This window comes from Rhinatrema bivittatum, chromosome 7 (genome assembly GCF_901001135.1).
Source record: "Rhinatrema bivittatum chromosome 7, aRhiBiv1.1, whole genome shotgun sequence".
In the NCBI taxonomy this organism is placed as follows: Eukaryota; Metazoa; Chordata; class Amphibia; order Gymnophiona; family Rhinatrematidae; genus Rhinatrema; species Rhinatrema bivittatum.
The window spans coordinates 181145586-181162592 of NC_042621.1; the positions used below are offsets into that span (position 1 = coordinate 181145586).

The following is a 17007-nucleotide window of genomic DNA, read 5'->3' on the forward strand; positions in this document are numbered from 1 at the left end:
GATTTGGAAGCCCCACCTTGTCCCTCGGACTGGGGCCGCTTCTGAGGATGAGAAAGAGGGACAGACAAACTCCCCCTGTCAGACTCGTGCTTTTTATTAAGCTTCCTTTCTTTAAAGGCTTTGTTCATTAATAACACAAAGTCTGAGGTAAAATATGACTCAGAATCATCAGACCCCGTATCAGGAGTGTCCCTCTGTGCAGCTGGTATGGGCCAAGCAGGAGATTTAGGCTTTGGAGGCAGCTGCTGTGGCGATAATGGCGGCAGGAGATTCCCCTCCCCCTCCGCTATCTGAGCCGCTGGAGAGCAGGAGGACAAAATGTTGAGATTACTTACCTGATAATCTCCTTTTCCTTAGTGTAGACAGATGGACTCAGAACAAATGGGTATAGTGTGCTCGTGCTAGCAGTTGGAGACGGATCTGACGTCAGCACGGGTACATATACCCCCACAGGAAGTGAAGCAACTCAGTAATCTTCCTTGCAAAAGCTGTTATGGATATATGTGTACTGACGATCAATGAAATAGTGAAACAGGATTCCCCTGACCGATTGATAGTAGCTGGAGACCACCAGCATTCACAACCGGAAGGTGTCGACACCTGGCAAAGGGGACGTTCTTATGTAAGAAGATGACATGGCTTACCTTGAATCGGTGAAACCCATGTATACCGGCAGCCGGGCAGGATGCTGAGTCCATCTGTCTACACTAAGGAAAAGGAGATTATCAGGTAAGTAATCTCAACATTTCCTAGCGTGTAGCCAGATGGACTCAGAACAAATGGGATGTACAAAAGCTACTCCCGGACTGGGTGGGAGGCTGCCTGAGGACCGCGTAGGACTGCCCTCGCAAATGCTGTGTCCTCCCTGGCCTGGACATCCAGACGGTAGAACCTGGAGAAGGTATGGAGGGAGGACCATGTCGCTGCTCTACATATTTCTGCAGGCGACAGCATCCTCGGGGTATCAGGTCCCCCGGGATTCCTGGCTGTTCGAGACGGCCCGCTAGATCCGGGGTGGCCCCTGGGGAACTATCAGCAAACCTCGGTTGAGACTGGTCCTGGCCCGAGGCTCCCACTGCCTCCTCACATTGGGCACCAAGGGAGTCTGGCTCCTCGCTGTGCGTGGCTCTAAGCTGGTATGCTGAGCAGAGGCCGAGCGCTTTTACGCCGGAATCAAGAGGCACCGCCGCAGGAGCGTTCGAATGTTCCATCGCAGCTTGCGAATGTAGCGCTGAAGAATATGCGCTTAATACAATATGCGCTGAATAATATGCGGCAGCAATATACGCTCAATGATATACAATATGCGCTCAATAATATGCGGTCAGCAATATACGCTCAATGACATCCAATATGCGCTCAAATAGTATGTGGTCAGCAATATACGCTCAATGATATCCAATATGCGCTCAATAATATGCGGTCAGCAATATACGCTCAATGATATACAATATGCGTTCAATAATATGCGCTTAATCATATACAGGCACCTATCATGGGCGCTCAATACCTGACCAAGGCCGACAAGATGGCGACCTCCACGGCATGCCGCATACAGGCAATGCCGCCGATCCTCGTACCTCGGAGACCAAAAGTAAGAGATATACACCTTACCTGATCCTCGGCGCTTCCCGGTTGGAACCCGGGCGGTCTCCGGCTGCGGGGGGAGAGGGGAAATACCTTCACCGCCGCACTTGAGGAAATGCACCCGCTGCCTCTAGGTCCACGCCGGGACCGAGGCGCCTCTCAGCCCGGCCCAAGCCCTTTTCGCTCGGGGGCTAGATCCCTGCCGCAATTCGGCCACCGGACCGAGGCCTAAACCTCCGAAGGATCGCGGAAATCACCCCGGGAAACGCAACTGGGGGAGGGACCCGAGGGTATCACCGCAGGAGTGCGGGGCTCGATGTTCCTGTAGAAATTTAGTAAGTAGAATATAGAAAGTAGAAAATAGAAAGTAGTATTGGAAAACACGCTCTGTGAGCGTGCAGGCTCTCCAAATTGCTTTGTAGACGGAAATTACTGAGTTGCTTCACTTCCTGTGGGGGTATATGTACCCGTGCTGACGTCAGATCCATCTCCAACTGCTAGCACGAGCACACTATACCCATTTGTTCTGAGTCCATCTGGCTACACGTTAGGAAATGGCGCAGTTTCCCACGCCCAGCGGGAACGGCAGAGGAGAAGAGAGAGGCAGGGCTGTAAAAGCCATCGAAACGGTCCGCCCCCGTAGAACTACCCTGCCCGGGCTAACTGAGGTGCCTTCGCCGCCGGGGATGCAGGCTGAAGACAGCCCATCCCTTGACAAACGCCCGCGAATGGAGCCGCATGCTCAACAGGCCGCCCTGCGTGGCATGAGTCCTACCCCGGGAAAGAGCGAACATGAGAAAACAAAAAAATTAGAAGCACCAAATAGCCCACTCCCGATCCGATGCTGCAGAAAAGTAAAAGAGAAAACACCGCTTCAATTTAATGTTTAAATCAATTTTTTTTTCTAACCTGTCAAGGATCCCGCAGACCCTGGAGCTGAGGCAGTCCTGTTGGGGTGAATGATCCAGGCTCCCCGGTATCACCCCAAGCTCTAGTGCACTGGTGGTAGAGTAGGGCCCTCGACCCTTAGCCACAGCCAACATGCACACCTGGAGGGATGGCCCCCTTAGGACCTAGCCAGCTCCCTGGTGCCTGCCAGAGATCCTCCGATCGAAGGACAGCTCCTGTTCCTGCTTCTTAACTTCTCCTCTTTATTTATTTATTTTTTTTTTGTAAAATTTTAACCAAAAGGCTTAGCCCTAACTCCTCTCTACACTAGCTACCTTCTTTCTTTTTCTTTTCTTTTTAAAGAACTAGTACAGACTGTGAATGTTGCACCCCTACCATCTGCTGGAGACATAGTAATACTGGCAGACTGTGGGTGGCACCTAAGTATATAAGGTAGAGTCTGTCGAAACTTGCTCTGTCTCCATCTGCTGGAAGGAAGGCAAAACCCAGGAGTCTGGACTGATCCGGGTACGTACAGGGAAATGTCAAATATGCAGCCCCCTTCTAAAGCTCACCCCCTTGACGGGCTGGTCTGGGAGAAGGAACGATCCCAAACTGCTTCTACCCTGCTGGATCCCGGGCGCTACTTTGCCTCCCACCCCTCCCCCCGTGCTCTACGTTTATAACAACTTTACCTGTTTATTATAAGTGAGAGAGGCCATTTCACAACATAATCAAAAGAAAATGCCTCCAGTCCACTAAGTGTCAGTTCTGTGGGGTCTGCGTTTATAAGTGCCTTTTCCTGTTTGGTCTCAATGGCAAGAACTCGTAATAACTGCGTGATGAGGTCATGGGGCATCAAATCAATCTGGAAGGAACAATGAAAGAAAGTTAGAAATGTATTTGTAGAAAATGTGTTATTTATGGAGATGGCTGGTGGAAATGCATGTCTTGCATATTAACCTGATAAATACAAACTCTAATTGTATTAATAAAATTCATAAAGCTAATTCTTTACATAAAACAGCCACATTATCATTATTCTTTTTCCTTAACCTTCTTGACTGTGTAAGTTCAATATTTTTTTTTCCATAGTTCAGCGCAATAGGAATTACCTCCTATATAATAAAATTCTGTTCCTATCTAAAACTCCCACAAAAGTAACATGACACCTCACCTTGAGTTGCTAATGGACAGCATGCATGCCCCACACCTCTATCAAGACACTGATTGATGGCACAGATGGCTTGTTTTAATAGCCACACACAGTGCTAGAAAACATAGAAGCTGCCTGTGAAAAGTGGCAATGTATCCTCCTTGTACTCCTGGCAGCATTTCTTCTCCTCTTGTCCACTGCTCTCGTTTATCGGATTGCAGGGATGCTACTGCTCCATGTCAACAGGACAGCTGGCCAATCTCAAGATGCTGGTTAGTAAGTGGATAGGTCAGTAGCAACAATAAGGTTAAGTCACTGGCTGTGGGGGCAAATAAGAAGAAGAGCCACCAAGGTACATCCCCCAAAGCCAGAGAGTGCCAATGTGAATTTAAATTGTTAAATCCCATCATTGTTGACAGATATTTGATCCAGTAAATTCAAAACCAGATTATTTTGTCCCTAATGAAGGTTTGGTGACTTTGCCAAAGAGATGATTAACAAAGGAATCATTGCATATTTTCTACAAAAACAGTTCAGCCAGTAGCTCTGTAGCAACAATACAGACTGCTTCCATCAAGAAACTCCATTTCAGAAGACAACTTCACATTTGGCCTGCCTTCCACAAAGGATAAAGGCAATAGCAAGTTTGCTTACTGTAAACAGCGTTGTCCATAGATAGCAGAATGTATTAGGTCATTATATGGGTGACATCACCTGGCAGAACTGAACAGATCTCTCTCCTACAGGCCGATACAGTAAAGTGCGGTTGTGGTTACCCTGTTTTTAACCCGCTTTGTACGCACATTTTGGACGCGTATGTCTAACCCGCGATTCAGTATCCGGTTTTACGCGTCCTTACCGCTTACTGAAATCGACGCATATCCCTTTCCGCCCGTCGCATGTATATGGTATGTTAATGATCGGATTAGCTATTCCCTCCGATACAGTAACGTGCGCCCAGATTATCGCCTTTTTAACCAGCTATTTTGCCACGTCTTTAACCTGCAAATTTACCACCTACCCTGACCCTGGCATTAGTGTGGTGTTCAGTCAGCTTCCCGCTGCCTTGAGCACCGGCTGAAGCCCAGCAGTTCTCTGAATCCATTCTGTCGCGCTGCAGTTTATGCCACCGCTGGCTCCGGCCGAAGAGTCATCACTAACTGCTGGTTGAGTTGCCCACAGCAAAGAAAAAAAAAAGCACCACATGCCAGCAACAAAGAGGACTGCTAGAACTTAGCCGCCCAGTTCCAAACCAACCCAATCCACAGAAAAAAATGCTTCTCGCCCAAGGCAGGAAAAAAGTAACCCAACCTGGCACCACCGCGCTTAACGTCAGAGTACTTCGGTTCCGTAGAGAACAACGGACACCATTTCCGGGGGCTCCTCTGGCCTTCTCGTGGGTCTGGGCTCCTTGTCGCCGCTGACTTCCAGTGAGCACGAGCTCCTGTATCAGGCCCTATCCCTACACACCCTACGCCATGACCTTGGACGCCCAGCCAGGCGCTCAGGTTGCGGCATGCGTTCATGCACCTTCCCACTGCCTTGAGCGCCCGCCTGGACGTCCAAGTTGGATTCCTATGTGGAGATAAGCTTCCTTCAGGTCCAAAGAAGCCAAAAACTAGCCTTTGTGGACCGCCACAATGACTGATCTCAATGTTTCCATACGAAAACGAGGTACCCGCAATGCCTCGTTGACCTGTTTGAGGTCCAAAATCGGTCGAAAAGTTCAATCCTTTTTGGGTACCATGAAATAAATGGAGTAACAACCAGTCCGGCGTTCTGATCGAGGAACTGGCACAATGGCTCCCAGAGCTTTCAACCGAGCTAGGGTCTGAAGAACCACCTGCTGCTTCTGCGGCGGTCCGCAAGGAGACACTAAGAAGAGATCCCGGAGGGGATGAGCAAAATCCAAAGCGTAACCATGACTTATATTATCTAGTACCCACTGATCTGAGGTAATTTTGACCCATTCCTCGTGAAACTGGGATAGCCTGCCCCCGATCTTCAGTATGGAGGAATGGGCCGGCATCCCTTCATTGTGCTGGTTTGCTGTTGTGAGTGAAGGCATGGGCCCCGGCACGCTGAGGCTGCCTACCCCGAAAGGAATACGATCACGACTGTGCTCTTGAAGCTGTTTGCCTAGGGGTATAGCTCGACGCACCCTACCAGACCGGAAATGACGCTGCCCCCTAAAGTGGCCCCTGTAGCTACCCGGTGAGCGGGCCGCCCTGGGTTTGTCCTCTGGCAGCTTATACACCTTGTTGTCTCCCAAGGCTTTTAGGAGTTGTTCCAGCTCATCACCAAAACAACAGCTTACCCCAGAAAGGGAAGGACCCCAGTTGAGATTTAGACGAGGCATGTGCGGATCAGTTCCGGAGCCACAACAGATGCCGTGTGGACACCCCTGAAGACATAGTGCATGCCGAAGTACGTAGAAGATCATAAAGGGCATCTGCCGTATAGGTGACTGCTGATTCTATACGGGCTGCCTGTTCAGCCTCCCCGGGGGAAGGTCTTGGGCTGTCAACATTTGCTGAACCCAACGTAGCAAAGCCCGCTGCATAAGGCTACTGCATACAGCGGCCCATATCCCTAAGGCGGATACTTCAAATATGTGCTTGAGCAACACTTCCAACTTCCTGTCTTGAAGGTCTTTGAGCGCTGTGCCTCCAGTTACCGGAATAGTAGTATGCTTGGCTATGGCCGTGACTGCCGAATCCACTTTTGGAACTTTAAGGAGGTCAAGCGAATCATTAGGAAGTAGATATAATTTCTCCATGGCTCTGGTAACCCTCAAAGAGGCCTCCGGTGTCTCCCACTCACGGGATACAATCTGTGACAGCTTCGGGTGAAAGGGAAAAGTCTGCAGTGGAGCGCGAAGCTCCGCTAAAGCTGAATCCCCCGTAGATAAATCTGACGTTTCCTGTGACAGAGAAGTTCCAGCTCCTGAAGTATGTGTAAGAGCAAGGGATCCAGTTCTTCCCATCGGAACAGAGGGAGGACCTGGGGGTCATCCCCATCCACCTGGGCGGTATTGTTCCCCTTATCGCCCATATCGTTGGTGAATGAATCCTGAAACCCTTGATCCACCAGGGCCACCGGGTCAGGCAGCCTATCCCCCGGGGGAAAGGAAGAGAAGCGGGAATCCGCCTCTCCCTGACCCATGGAATTCCTCGGGATCTTTGCTGGGCTAGGAGACTGGGAATCCCACTCAGTCTCCGCCTCCATATATGCTTTATGTAATAATAAAATAAATTTTGAAGAAAATGGATGCTGCCGCTTTAAGGGCCCCCCCGGGGGATTGGACAGAGGAGGAGCCGTGTCAGACGACAAACCACGCGGCCTGTGCGGCGGGGATAGCGGAGGAGGGAGATCCTCTTCCTCCTCAGAGCAATCAGCGTCCCCATCCGAGGAAGACAAAATGGCCGCTGCTCCCACACTAATCGGGAGTGAGCCAGGCCTCTGCCCCTCAGCATCGTGTGCGCCCTGCGCGATTTTTTTGCTGCAAAATGGCCGCCACCCCGCGCCGAATCTGGACGCTGCGAAGGCCCCTCGCCCCCGGGGAGACACCGGGAGCAGAGGCCTTCGCAGGAGAGCTGGAGCCCCGGCTCTCCACAAGAGTTACACGCCTTCCCCCTCTGCATCGTTGGCAGCCAGGTGGAAGGTCCACCCCCTCCGGAGGCCCGGGAGACTGTAGGCAGGCGCAGCTGAGGTAGGAAATTTCAACTAATAACTAAAGTATTATAATCAAATCTCCTCTTTTGTTTTACTTTGCACTGGTCTTTTTTTTTTTTTTTTTTTTAAAGTTACTCAGCCCACGGGGGACGGCGCTGGGGGGGATGCCAGAGGAATTGAAACATCTCTGAGGGAGGGGGAGAGTGACCGGCCCACCGGTAAATCCTCCGCCTCTTCTCACTAGGCTATTGCTGTGGTCACTCCGGGAATTGGCTGTAGGGCAATGCCCTGCCTTTCCTGCCCCTGTCTGGCTGCTGCAGAAAAACATATAAGAAAATCAGAAGGGAACAGAAAAACCAATACCCTGTTTTTTGTTGTTTTTTTTTTTTTAAATGATCCAGTCAAAAGTTCTAAAAGCTGTTTTTTTTTTTTTTATAAAAGACATTCAAACCTGATGGGGCAAGACCCCAGGAAATTTGAGATCAGGACCGCAGGTTATGCCTCTCAATCTGCTGGAGTCAGAGAAAATACTGAGGGATCGCAGGTGGCACCCCAGTTTATATGGGAGGTGCTTTCAGCTTTTCTCTGACTCCATCTGCTGGAAGGGAGGCATAACCCAGCAGTCTGGACTGATCCTGGTACGTACAGGGAAATTCTGATTTAACTTACTAAGTACAATGGCAGAGAGGGGAACTAGCTGTGCCAAGGGAGGGTAACAAAAGGTGGGGGGGGGGGGGGGGGGGGGGGGGAGGGGAGGGGGACAGGAAGCCGGGGATTAATTTTCTGGAGGGAATGCTTTCCAAAAGAGCCATGTTTTGAGATTCTTTCTGAAGGAAGGCATAGAGGGGTCAGTTCTGAGAGGAGCCGGGAGGTTGTTCCAGATGTGGGGGTCTGCTATTGATGCAGCGCGTTCTCTTGTGGAGACTCTATGAACTTCCTTAATGGAGGGAGATGTAAGTAAACCTGTGTTGGTTGAGCAGAGGTTCCTTGTAGAGTTGCAGGGGTACAGTGGTCCTTGTAACCATCTGGCCTTGTCATTATGGATTGCTTTGTGGATGAGCATGAGGATCTTATATTGAGATCTGAATGGAACGGGTAGCCAGTGGAGTTGTTGAGTATGGGCGTGATGTGATCCGTTTTTTTGCTATTTGTTAGTGATCTTGCGGCTGCATTCTGAAGGAGTTGGAGGGGCTTGAGGGTGGCAGAGGGCAGGCCTATTCTAACTTGGCGAAGAGGAGGGATTGTAGTACTGTCTGGTAATCCGGAGGATGTAGCAGGGGTTGGAGTTTAAGGATTTGTAGTTTGTAGAAACCTTTTTCAGTGTGTTGATATGATATTTAAAGTTTAATTCCTTATCCAAGGTGACTCCGAGGTCTCTAACTGTTGTGAGCGTTTTGTATTTGAGCGGTGTTGTAGGGTCAGTGGGGGGTGTTGAAGTTTTGCTGGAAAGGTGTAGAATTTCCGTTTTGCTCTGGAAGAGCGCGAGTGCCATTTGGTTGAGGATACATTTTATATCAGTAAGGTATGTTTCCCATCGGTTTAGTGTATTATTGATGCTATCCCTGATGGGAAGCAGAATCTGTACATCATCGGGGTATAGGAAATAGGTGGCCTACTTTGTCCAAATAGTTGCATAATGGCAGCATATAAACTTTGAAGAGGGTAGGGAATAGGGATGAGCCTTGTGGGACTCCCTGTGAGAGGGGTATTAGTTCTGATGTTGTACTTTTGTGGGTTACCTTAAAGGATCTGTTGGATAGGAATGATTGAGACAATTGGAGAGTGGTGCCATTGAGACCAATTTCTCTTAGTCTGTGAATTAAGATCTTATGGTTGACAGTGTCAAATGCGGCAGAAATGTCAAGTAGTATTAGGAGGAAGTACCTTTGTCAAACCCTCGAAGTAATGTATCTGTGAGAGTGAGTAGTAGAGATTCAGTGCTGTGAAATTTCTTGAAACCGTGTGACAAACCCTTGTCCAGGACAGAAACATAAAAAAAAGATGGCAGAAAGAGACCAAATGGCTTATCTAGTTTGCCCATTCATCCAATTAATTTAGTATTATAATTTTCATCACTTCCTTAGAGATCCTCTGTATTTATCCCATGCTTTCTTGAATTCAGATACTGTTTTTATCTCAATCACTTCCACTCGGAGACTATCCCACACATCCAATACCCTCTCTTTAAAGAAATATTTCCTAAGATTACTCCTGAGTCTACCCCCTTTCAACCTCATTTCATGGTCCCTCATTCAAGAGCCTTCTTTCCATTGAAAAAGGTTCACCTTGTGCATGGAGACCTTTGAGATTTTTTTTAAAGCTTTATTTTTATTCAATTTCAAATTAGAAAGCACAAAAACTTTGTACAATAACGGGATGAAAAATGGAGAAATTACTTACCTGATATTTTTGTTTTCCTTAGTGTAGACAGATGGACTCAGGACTAATGGGAATAATGTACTCCAGATAGCAGTTGGAGAATGATCAGATTTCAATCTGATGTCAGCCCTAGTACATATACCCCTGCAGGAAGTGCAGCTCTTCAGTATTGTGGATAAATGTATGACTGAATAGTTTGAATAACTTGATTAACTTTATAACTTGGATAACGTGATTAACTTGAACCTGTTGAATTGGTTATAGCTGGAGACCGCCAGTGCCCTCAACCGAGAAACGTCGACACTCAGGAGATGGGTGTCCTAGCTGAAGGAAAGCATGGCTTACCCGTGAATCCCCCGAGAATACCATGAGTAACAGCAGCCGTGGGTGGGATGCTCAGTCCATCTGTCTACACTAAGAAAAACGAAATTATAAGGTAAGTAATTTCTCCATTTCCTAGCGTGTAGCAGATGGACTCAGGACCAATGGGATGTATAAAAGCTACTCCCGAACCGGATGGGAGGCTGCCCGTGACCCACTTAGCACTGCCCTTGCAAATGCTGTGTCCATCCAAGCCTGAACATCCAGGCAGTAAAACCTGGAGAAGGTGTGGATGGAGGACCATGTCGCCGCCCTGCAGATCTCGGCAGGTGACAGCATCTTGGTTTCTGCCCAGGACAATGCCTGGGCTCTAGTAGAATGGGCCTCGACTTGTAAAGGTGGTGGCTTGCCTGCTTCTACGTAGGCCGCCTTGATGACTTCTTTGATCCAGCGGGCTATGGTTGCTCACGAGGCCGCTTCCCCTTGCTTCTTCCCGCTTCGGAATAGATGATCTGTCTTTCATACGGATTCCGACCTTTCCAGGTATCTGATTAGGAGTCTGCCGACATTGAGATGGCGTAGACTTCGAGCCTCTTCCGAATTATGTTCATCTGGCAATGGTAGCGAGATGGTTTGGTTTAGATGAAAGTGAGACACCACTTTGGGGAGGAACGATGGAACTGTGAGTAACTGGATAGTTCCCGGGGTGAGTCTGAGGAACGGCTCCCGGCAGGACAGTGCTTGTAGCTCGGATATACGATGGGCCGAACAGACTGCCAGGCTGAAGGCCGTCTTCAATGTTAATAGTTGGAGAGACAGGCCACGGAGAGGTCTGAAGGTGGTTCCTGCTAGGAAATCTAGGACCAGGTTGAGGTTCCAAAGAGGCACCGGCCACTTTAGGGATGGTCGGATCTGCTTGACTCCTTTCAGAAAGCATGAGACATCCGGGTGAGAGGCTATGCTGCCGCTCTTGGTTCCGTAGCATGACAATGCGGCCTCCTGTACCTTGATGGAGTTGAGGGACAATCCCTTCTGTTGGCCGTTCTGCAGGAATTCCAAAATCACAGGAATTTTGACTGAGGGTGGTATGTCGTTGCGGTCCTCGCACCAGGCTTCAAATACTCTCCAAATCCTTATGTATGTTAGGGATGTGGAGAACTTGCGTGCTCGGAGTAGGGTGTCAATTACTGTCCCCGAGTATCCGCTCTTCCTCAAGCGAGTCCTCTCAATGGCCAGACCGTAAGAGAATCAAGCTGGATCCTCGAGGAGAATCGGAGCAGGCCTCTGTGTGGAGGAAGCGGGAGGGAGCTCCCTGGCAGCAGTCTTCGCATGTCTGCGTACCACGGTCTTTTTGGCCAGTCCGGGGCCACTAGAAGTACTTGTCCCCTGGGTGTTCTATCTTGTGGATGATTGCGCCCAATAGGGGCCATGGCAGGAAGGTGTATAACAGGGTCTCCTGTGGCCAGGTCTGTACCAGGGTATCGATTCCCTGGGACTGGGGTTCCCGCCTGCGGCTGAAGAAACTGGGCACTTGGGCATTGGACCAGTTTGCCAGGAGGTCCATGGTTGGTGTTCCCCAACGGTTTACTACCAATTGGAATGCTGTGGTAGACAGCCTCTTTTCTCCTGGGTGTAGACTTTCTCTGCCGAGGTAATCCGCAGCGACGTTGTCTTTCCCGGCGATGTGGATGGCCGAGATCTCTTGAAGATTCGCTTCTGCCCATGACATTAGGGGGTCTATTTCCAGAGACACCTGCTGGCTTCTGGTTCCTCCCTGACGTTGATGTAGGCCACTGTTGTGGCATTGTCCAACATTACTCTGACCGAACCGTAGGCAGGCTAGTCTGACTGCCCAGGCGTCTAGGCGATTGATGTTCCATCCAGACTCTTCCTTGTTCCATTGCCCTTGGGCAGTTAGCTCCTTGCAGTGTGCTCCCCATCCTCGTAGGCTGGCATCCGTGGTGAGCAGGATCCAGGTTGGTGAGGATAGTCTCATTCCCTGGCTCAGATGACCTTCTTGTAGCTACTATAGTAGTTGGGCCCGAACTCTGTCCGGGAGCTGAAGGCATATGGTGTAGTTCTGGGACAGTGGATTCCATCTTGAAAGTAGTGAGCGTTGTAGGGGTCTCATGTGAGCCCATGCCCATGGCACTACTTCCAGTGTGGATGCCATGAGGCCGAGGACTTGTAGGTAGTCCCAGGCAGTGGGGCGAAGTTCGCTCAACAGGGTTCGTAACTGGGTTATCAGGATGACCTTGTCTTGTTTGGTGTCGAACCGGACTCCCAGGTATTCTAGAGATTGGGAGGGCTGCAGGCAGCTCTTGTTTGTGTTGACCACCCACCCGAGGCTCTCCAGTAGAGTTTTGACTCTGTTGGTCGCCTAGTGGCTTTCCTCTGGGGATTTCGCCCTGATCAGCCAATCGTCTAGATAAGGGTACACACGGATTCCTTCCTTCCTCAGTGTTTCTGCCACCACCACTATGATCTTCGTGAACGTCCGGGGTGCAGTGGCTAACCCAAATGGTAGTGCCCGGAACTGGTAGTGACTGTCCAGGATCGAGAAGCATAGAAAACGCTGATGCTCTTGATGGATCGGAATGTGTAGGTAGGCTTCCGACAGATCCAGGGATGTAAGGAACTCTCCCAGTTGTATCGCCCTTATTACAGAGCATAGGGTTTCCATGCAGAAGCGAGGAATCTTCAGGTGACAGTTGACCGCCTTGAGGTCCAGGATGGGTCTGAACGTTCCTTCTTTCTATGGGACGATAAAATAGATGGCATAATGTCCAGTATTTATTTGTTGTGGAGGCACCAGTGTTATAGCTTCTAAGTTGAACAATCTGGTCAGTGTAGCTTCCACTGCCATCCTCTTGGAAGGGTCGTGGCAGGGGGATTCCACAAATTTTCCGGAGGGAGGTGGTGGAAATCCAGGTAATATCCCTCTCGAATGATTGATAGGACCCACTTGTCCGACGTTATCTCGACCCATCTTTGGTAGAATAGGGCAAGTCTGCCCCCTATGGCTTCTTCCTTTGGACGGGTTGGCTGATTTTCATTGTGAGGTGTGGCTGGGGCCTGGGCCCGAGTTGGCTCCCCTTTTGTTGTGCTTGTTCTGAAAGGACTGGCTTCGGCCTGCGGGGCGGGCCGCTTGATATGTGCTTCTATATGGGTTGAAGCTCTGTGATCCTCTGCCCCTGGAGATTCGGGGGAAGGATTGCTGATTTCTCTTATTCCTGTCCTCCAGTAGCCGCAGCAGTGGGGACTCGCCCCATTTGTTGGCTAGTTTCTCTAGTTCGCTTCCGAACAGGAGTGTTCCCTTGAAAGGTATCCTTATGAGACTCATTTTGGTGGATGCGTCGGCCGACCGGTTTCGGAGTCAGAGTTGTCTTCTGGCTGCCATGGCAGATGACACTCCTCTAGCTGCGGTGCATACCAGATCAGAAGCGGAGTCCACGAGGAATGATACTACTGGTTCCAGGGCCTCTCCAAGAGTGTTGGTCCTGGTCTGTGATAAGCAGGTGCGTGTCACCACGGCACAGCAGGCCACGATCTGTAAAGACATAGTGGAGATGTCAAAGGACTGTTTGAGGATAGATTCGACATCTGTCTTGAGTATCCTCGAGTGCTGCTCCTCCCTCCACCGGGATAGTAGTGGGCTTTGAGACCGCGCAGACCATGGCATCCACCTTTTGGACATGCCAGGAGATCTTTGGTGGCTGGGTCCAGAGGGTACATGGCTGCCAGAGCCCGCCCCCCTTTGAATGTAGTTTCCAGGGCATCCCATTCCAGGTCAATTAGTGGCTGGATGGCTTGTAATAGTGGGAAATGACGGGAGGTCTGACGGAGTCCCTCAAGTAGGGGGTTCGTTTTAGGTTCCCCTGAGGCACTTGTGCCCGGGATAGCAAGCTCTTTTAAGCTGTGTGTGACCAGGTCTGGAAGCTCGTCCTTGGTGAAGAAACGTCTCATGGTTCGGTGGGGCTCTGTCCCCGGAGTAAGTTCCCCTTCCTCCAGGGGTTCTGAATCCTCATCCGAGTTGTCCATGTCCCCGAAAGTGGGGCTTCTGGGCAGTGGGATCACTTCCCTGGGCATAGAGGGTCCCGGGATGTCCTCTGGTTGAGCTTGTGGCTGTATTATAAGGAGGCCCCGGTTGCATGTGGATGAAGGTATGCAGACCTTTGAAGAATTCCACCCACCCAGGAGATAGATGCTGGGTCTAGACTAAGGGGCATCATGTCCCTGGGGCTCCCCGTTTGAAGGGGGAGTCCTGCTGTGCAATGCTAGGTCTGGCGTACTGTTCGAGAGGCTGGAACCCGGTACCGGCTGGGGAGGGCCATTAGTTGGATACCCTAGGGCCTCTTCACACTGTATACACAGGGCCGTGGCCTCCTCATGCTGTGCAGCTCTAATGTGGCATGCTGGGCAAAGGCCCTGAGCCTTGAGTTTCTTTTCCGGTGGTGCCATGACTTGTGCGCATAAAATACAGTTGGCGCTCCGGTGCAACGAAGTTTTGCATGTAGGTTTGGTGCGCGCTGTTGTACGCACAGATCGAAGTTATGCGCCCAGCACAGTAAGTGTGTGGCTATGCACGTCGCTTGTGCGCACGGTACTTGTGCGCACAAGGTATGTGTGTGCACGACTCGCCTCTGTGCGCACGGATTGGAACGGCGGCGAACAGAGAAAAATGGTGATGGCGACCACTCGGACAATATGGCGACCACCTCGGAGGGTCTCCACGTGGAGGACCCTTGGATCTGACCGGGGTCTAGCCCTGCTAGGGCAGATCAATCCGGTGGCACTGGTCCCGGCTGGCGACCTGTGCGGCTCCTTCATTTCTACCTTACCTTGTCTCGGAGCTTCCCGGTCTCATTCCGGGCGGTGTCCGGCTGCGGGGAGAGAGGGAAAATACCTTCACCGCCGTGCTCGAGGTTGCGCCCGCTGCCTCTCAGCCTCACCCGATGTCGGGGGCTAGGTCCCCGCCAAGGGTCGGCCGCCGGACCGAGGCTTACCTCCGAGGGATCGCGGAAATCACCTCGGAAATTCTCAACTCGGGGAAGGACCCAATGGGTGTCACTGCAGGAGAGTGGGGCTCGACTATAGAGGTAAGATTTCTTCTTAATTTAGTTTTCTTTGGTAAAATTACTCTAACGCTGTGCGAGCGTGCATAGAGTCCCTAACTGCTATGGAGACTGAAAATACTGAAGAGCTGCACTTCCTGCAGGGGTATATGTACTAGGGCTGACGTCAGATTGAAATCTGATCCATTACCAACTGCTATCAGGAGTACACTATATCCATTGTTCCTGAGTCCATCTGCTACATGCTAGGAAAGGAATTTTTTTTTTTTTATACAAACAATACACTTATTTTATCCTTCTAGGTAAAGAACAACCTTCATGAAAGAAAATAAGAGGGGAGAGAGAAATTAAAAAGAATATAAGCAAAAAAATACAAAAGCAATAGCGAGTAAAAAAAGATTCCTGTGATTAACAAAAAACAAGACGACTAGTTCATTAAGGGAGCAGAAGAAATGTTAATATCCTTCTAGCATCTCAAAAAGATTTAAGTTGCTCAGAAGAAAAGAAAAGAAAGCAATCTGTATGATATTTCACAAAGCAATTACAAGGATATCATAGGGTGAATGAAGCACCTAAAGCCAAAGTATCTTTCCTGAGAGCCAAAAAAGGAAAATTGCTTCTTACCTGCTAATTTTCGTTCCTGGAATACCAGAGATCAGTCCAGACAAGTGGGTTTATGCATCCCTACCCAGCAGATGGAGGCAGATAACAAAACTTTGAGGCACTGCTACATAACTGAGAGTGCCACCTGCAGTCCCTCAGTATTGACCTGTACCCAAGCCAATGTCTAACCCCAACCTCCAGGATCTCTTCCTCTAAAAAGGCTGGGGCAGAAGTTGCAAACTCCCAACCAAACTGACCCCAGAACTAGGGGCAAGAAAAATAATTTTGAGTCTCAAACAAGTGAGAACTATATACAATATTATTCTGCAGTACACAACATGGAATACTTAGTTTTTGGGTACTTGCCAGGTTCTTATGGCCTGGATTGGCCACTGTTGGAAACAGGATGCTGGGCTTGATGGACCCTTGGTCTGACCCAGTATGGCATATTCTTATGTTCTTAACTTACGTCTGCATCACCAGGAGCGTCCAGAATCAGGAGAGGTCTTTCGAAAAGCATTATAATGGGCTGGGATTCTGGACTGATCTGTGGTATTCCAAGAACGAAAATTAGTAGATAAACAATTTTCTTTTCCTGTTCATATTCCAGATCAATCCAGACAAGTGGGATGTACCCAAGCCCCTCTAACCTGGGTGGGATCCCAAAAGACCTGCACGCAGTACACTCTCAAAGGAGCCCTCCTCTGGGACCCTGACATCCAAACAATAATGCCTGGTAAAAGTGTGCAAAGAGGACCAAGTTGCTGCTTGACAAGTCTCCTGCGATGACAGTGACACTCCGCCCAGGAGGCTGCCTGTGCCCTAGCAGAATGCGCACGCAATCCCTCAGGGATAGAATTGACCTCTACTAATATAAGCCAAAACTATAGTCTCCTTCAACCAATGAGCAATCGTACTCTTAGCCACTTTGCAACCATTCTTTGGTCCACTGAACAACACAAAAAGATAGTACGAGCACCCAAATCCATTGGTCACCTTGAGATATCCGAGGAGAACCCAGCTCATATAAAAAAGATGAAACTTCCTCCAACCGCCACAAGGGAGGAGTGGACCAGCCTGCCTTCATTGGATGGGCTTCGTACCTCTGGAGCTCTGTCCGGAACTCTCTCTGGCTGGTCTATGGGTCCCTCGAAAGGACTGCTGCCTTCCTGAACCCTGCTTCTGCATAGAGCCCGAAGAACCTCTGCTCCTCCAGAACCTGAGGGATGAGAGGCCACAATTCCTCCCTTATGGGATAACCTGACCACCCTCGGGTCATCCTCTTCTGCTAGATGGACCTTGTCCGCATCTGGGACTCCCAGG

General features: G+C 49.9%; 1 protein-coding gene across 7 annotated transcripts in view; it reads right to left on the bottom strand.

The window, feature by feature from the left end:
* The window catches only part of TUBGCP2 (tubulin gamma complex associated protein 2), a 158751-nt gene that overhangs the window by 52845 nt on the left and 88899 nt on the right, over positions 1 to 17007 (bottom strand). For all 7 annotated transcript variants that reach the window (XM_029609584.1, XM_029609587.1, XM_029609585.1 and 4 more), the window contains one exon: positions 3171 to 3343. In XM_029609584.1, coding sequence (XP_029465444.1) covers positions 3171 to 3343 — 173 coding nt within the window. The remainder of the gene's footprint in view (positions 1 to 3170; positions 3344 to 17007) is intronic.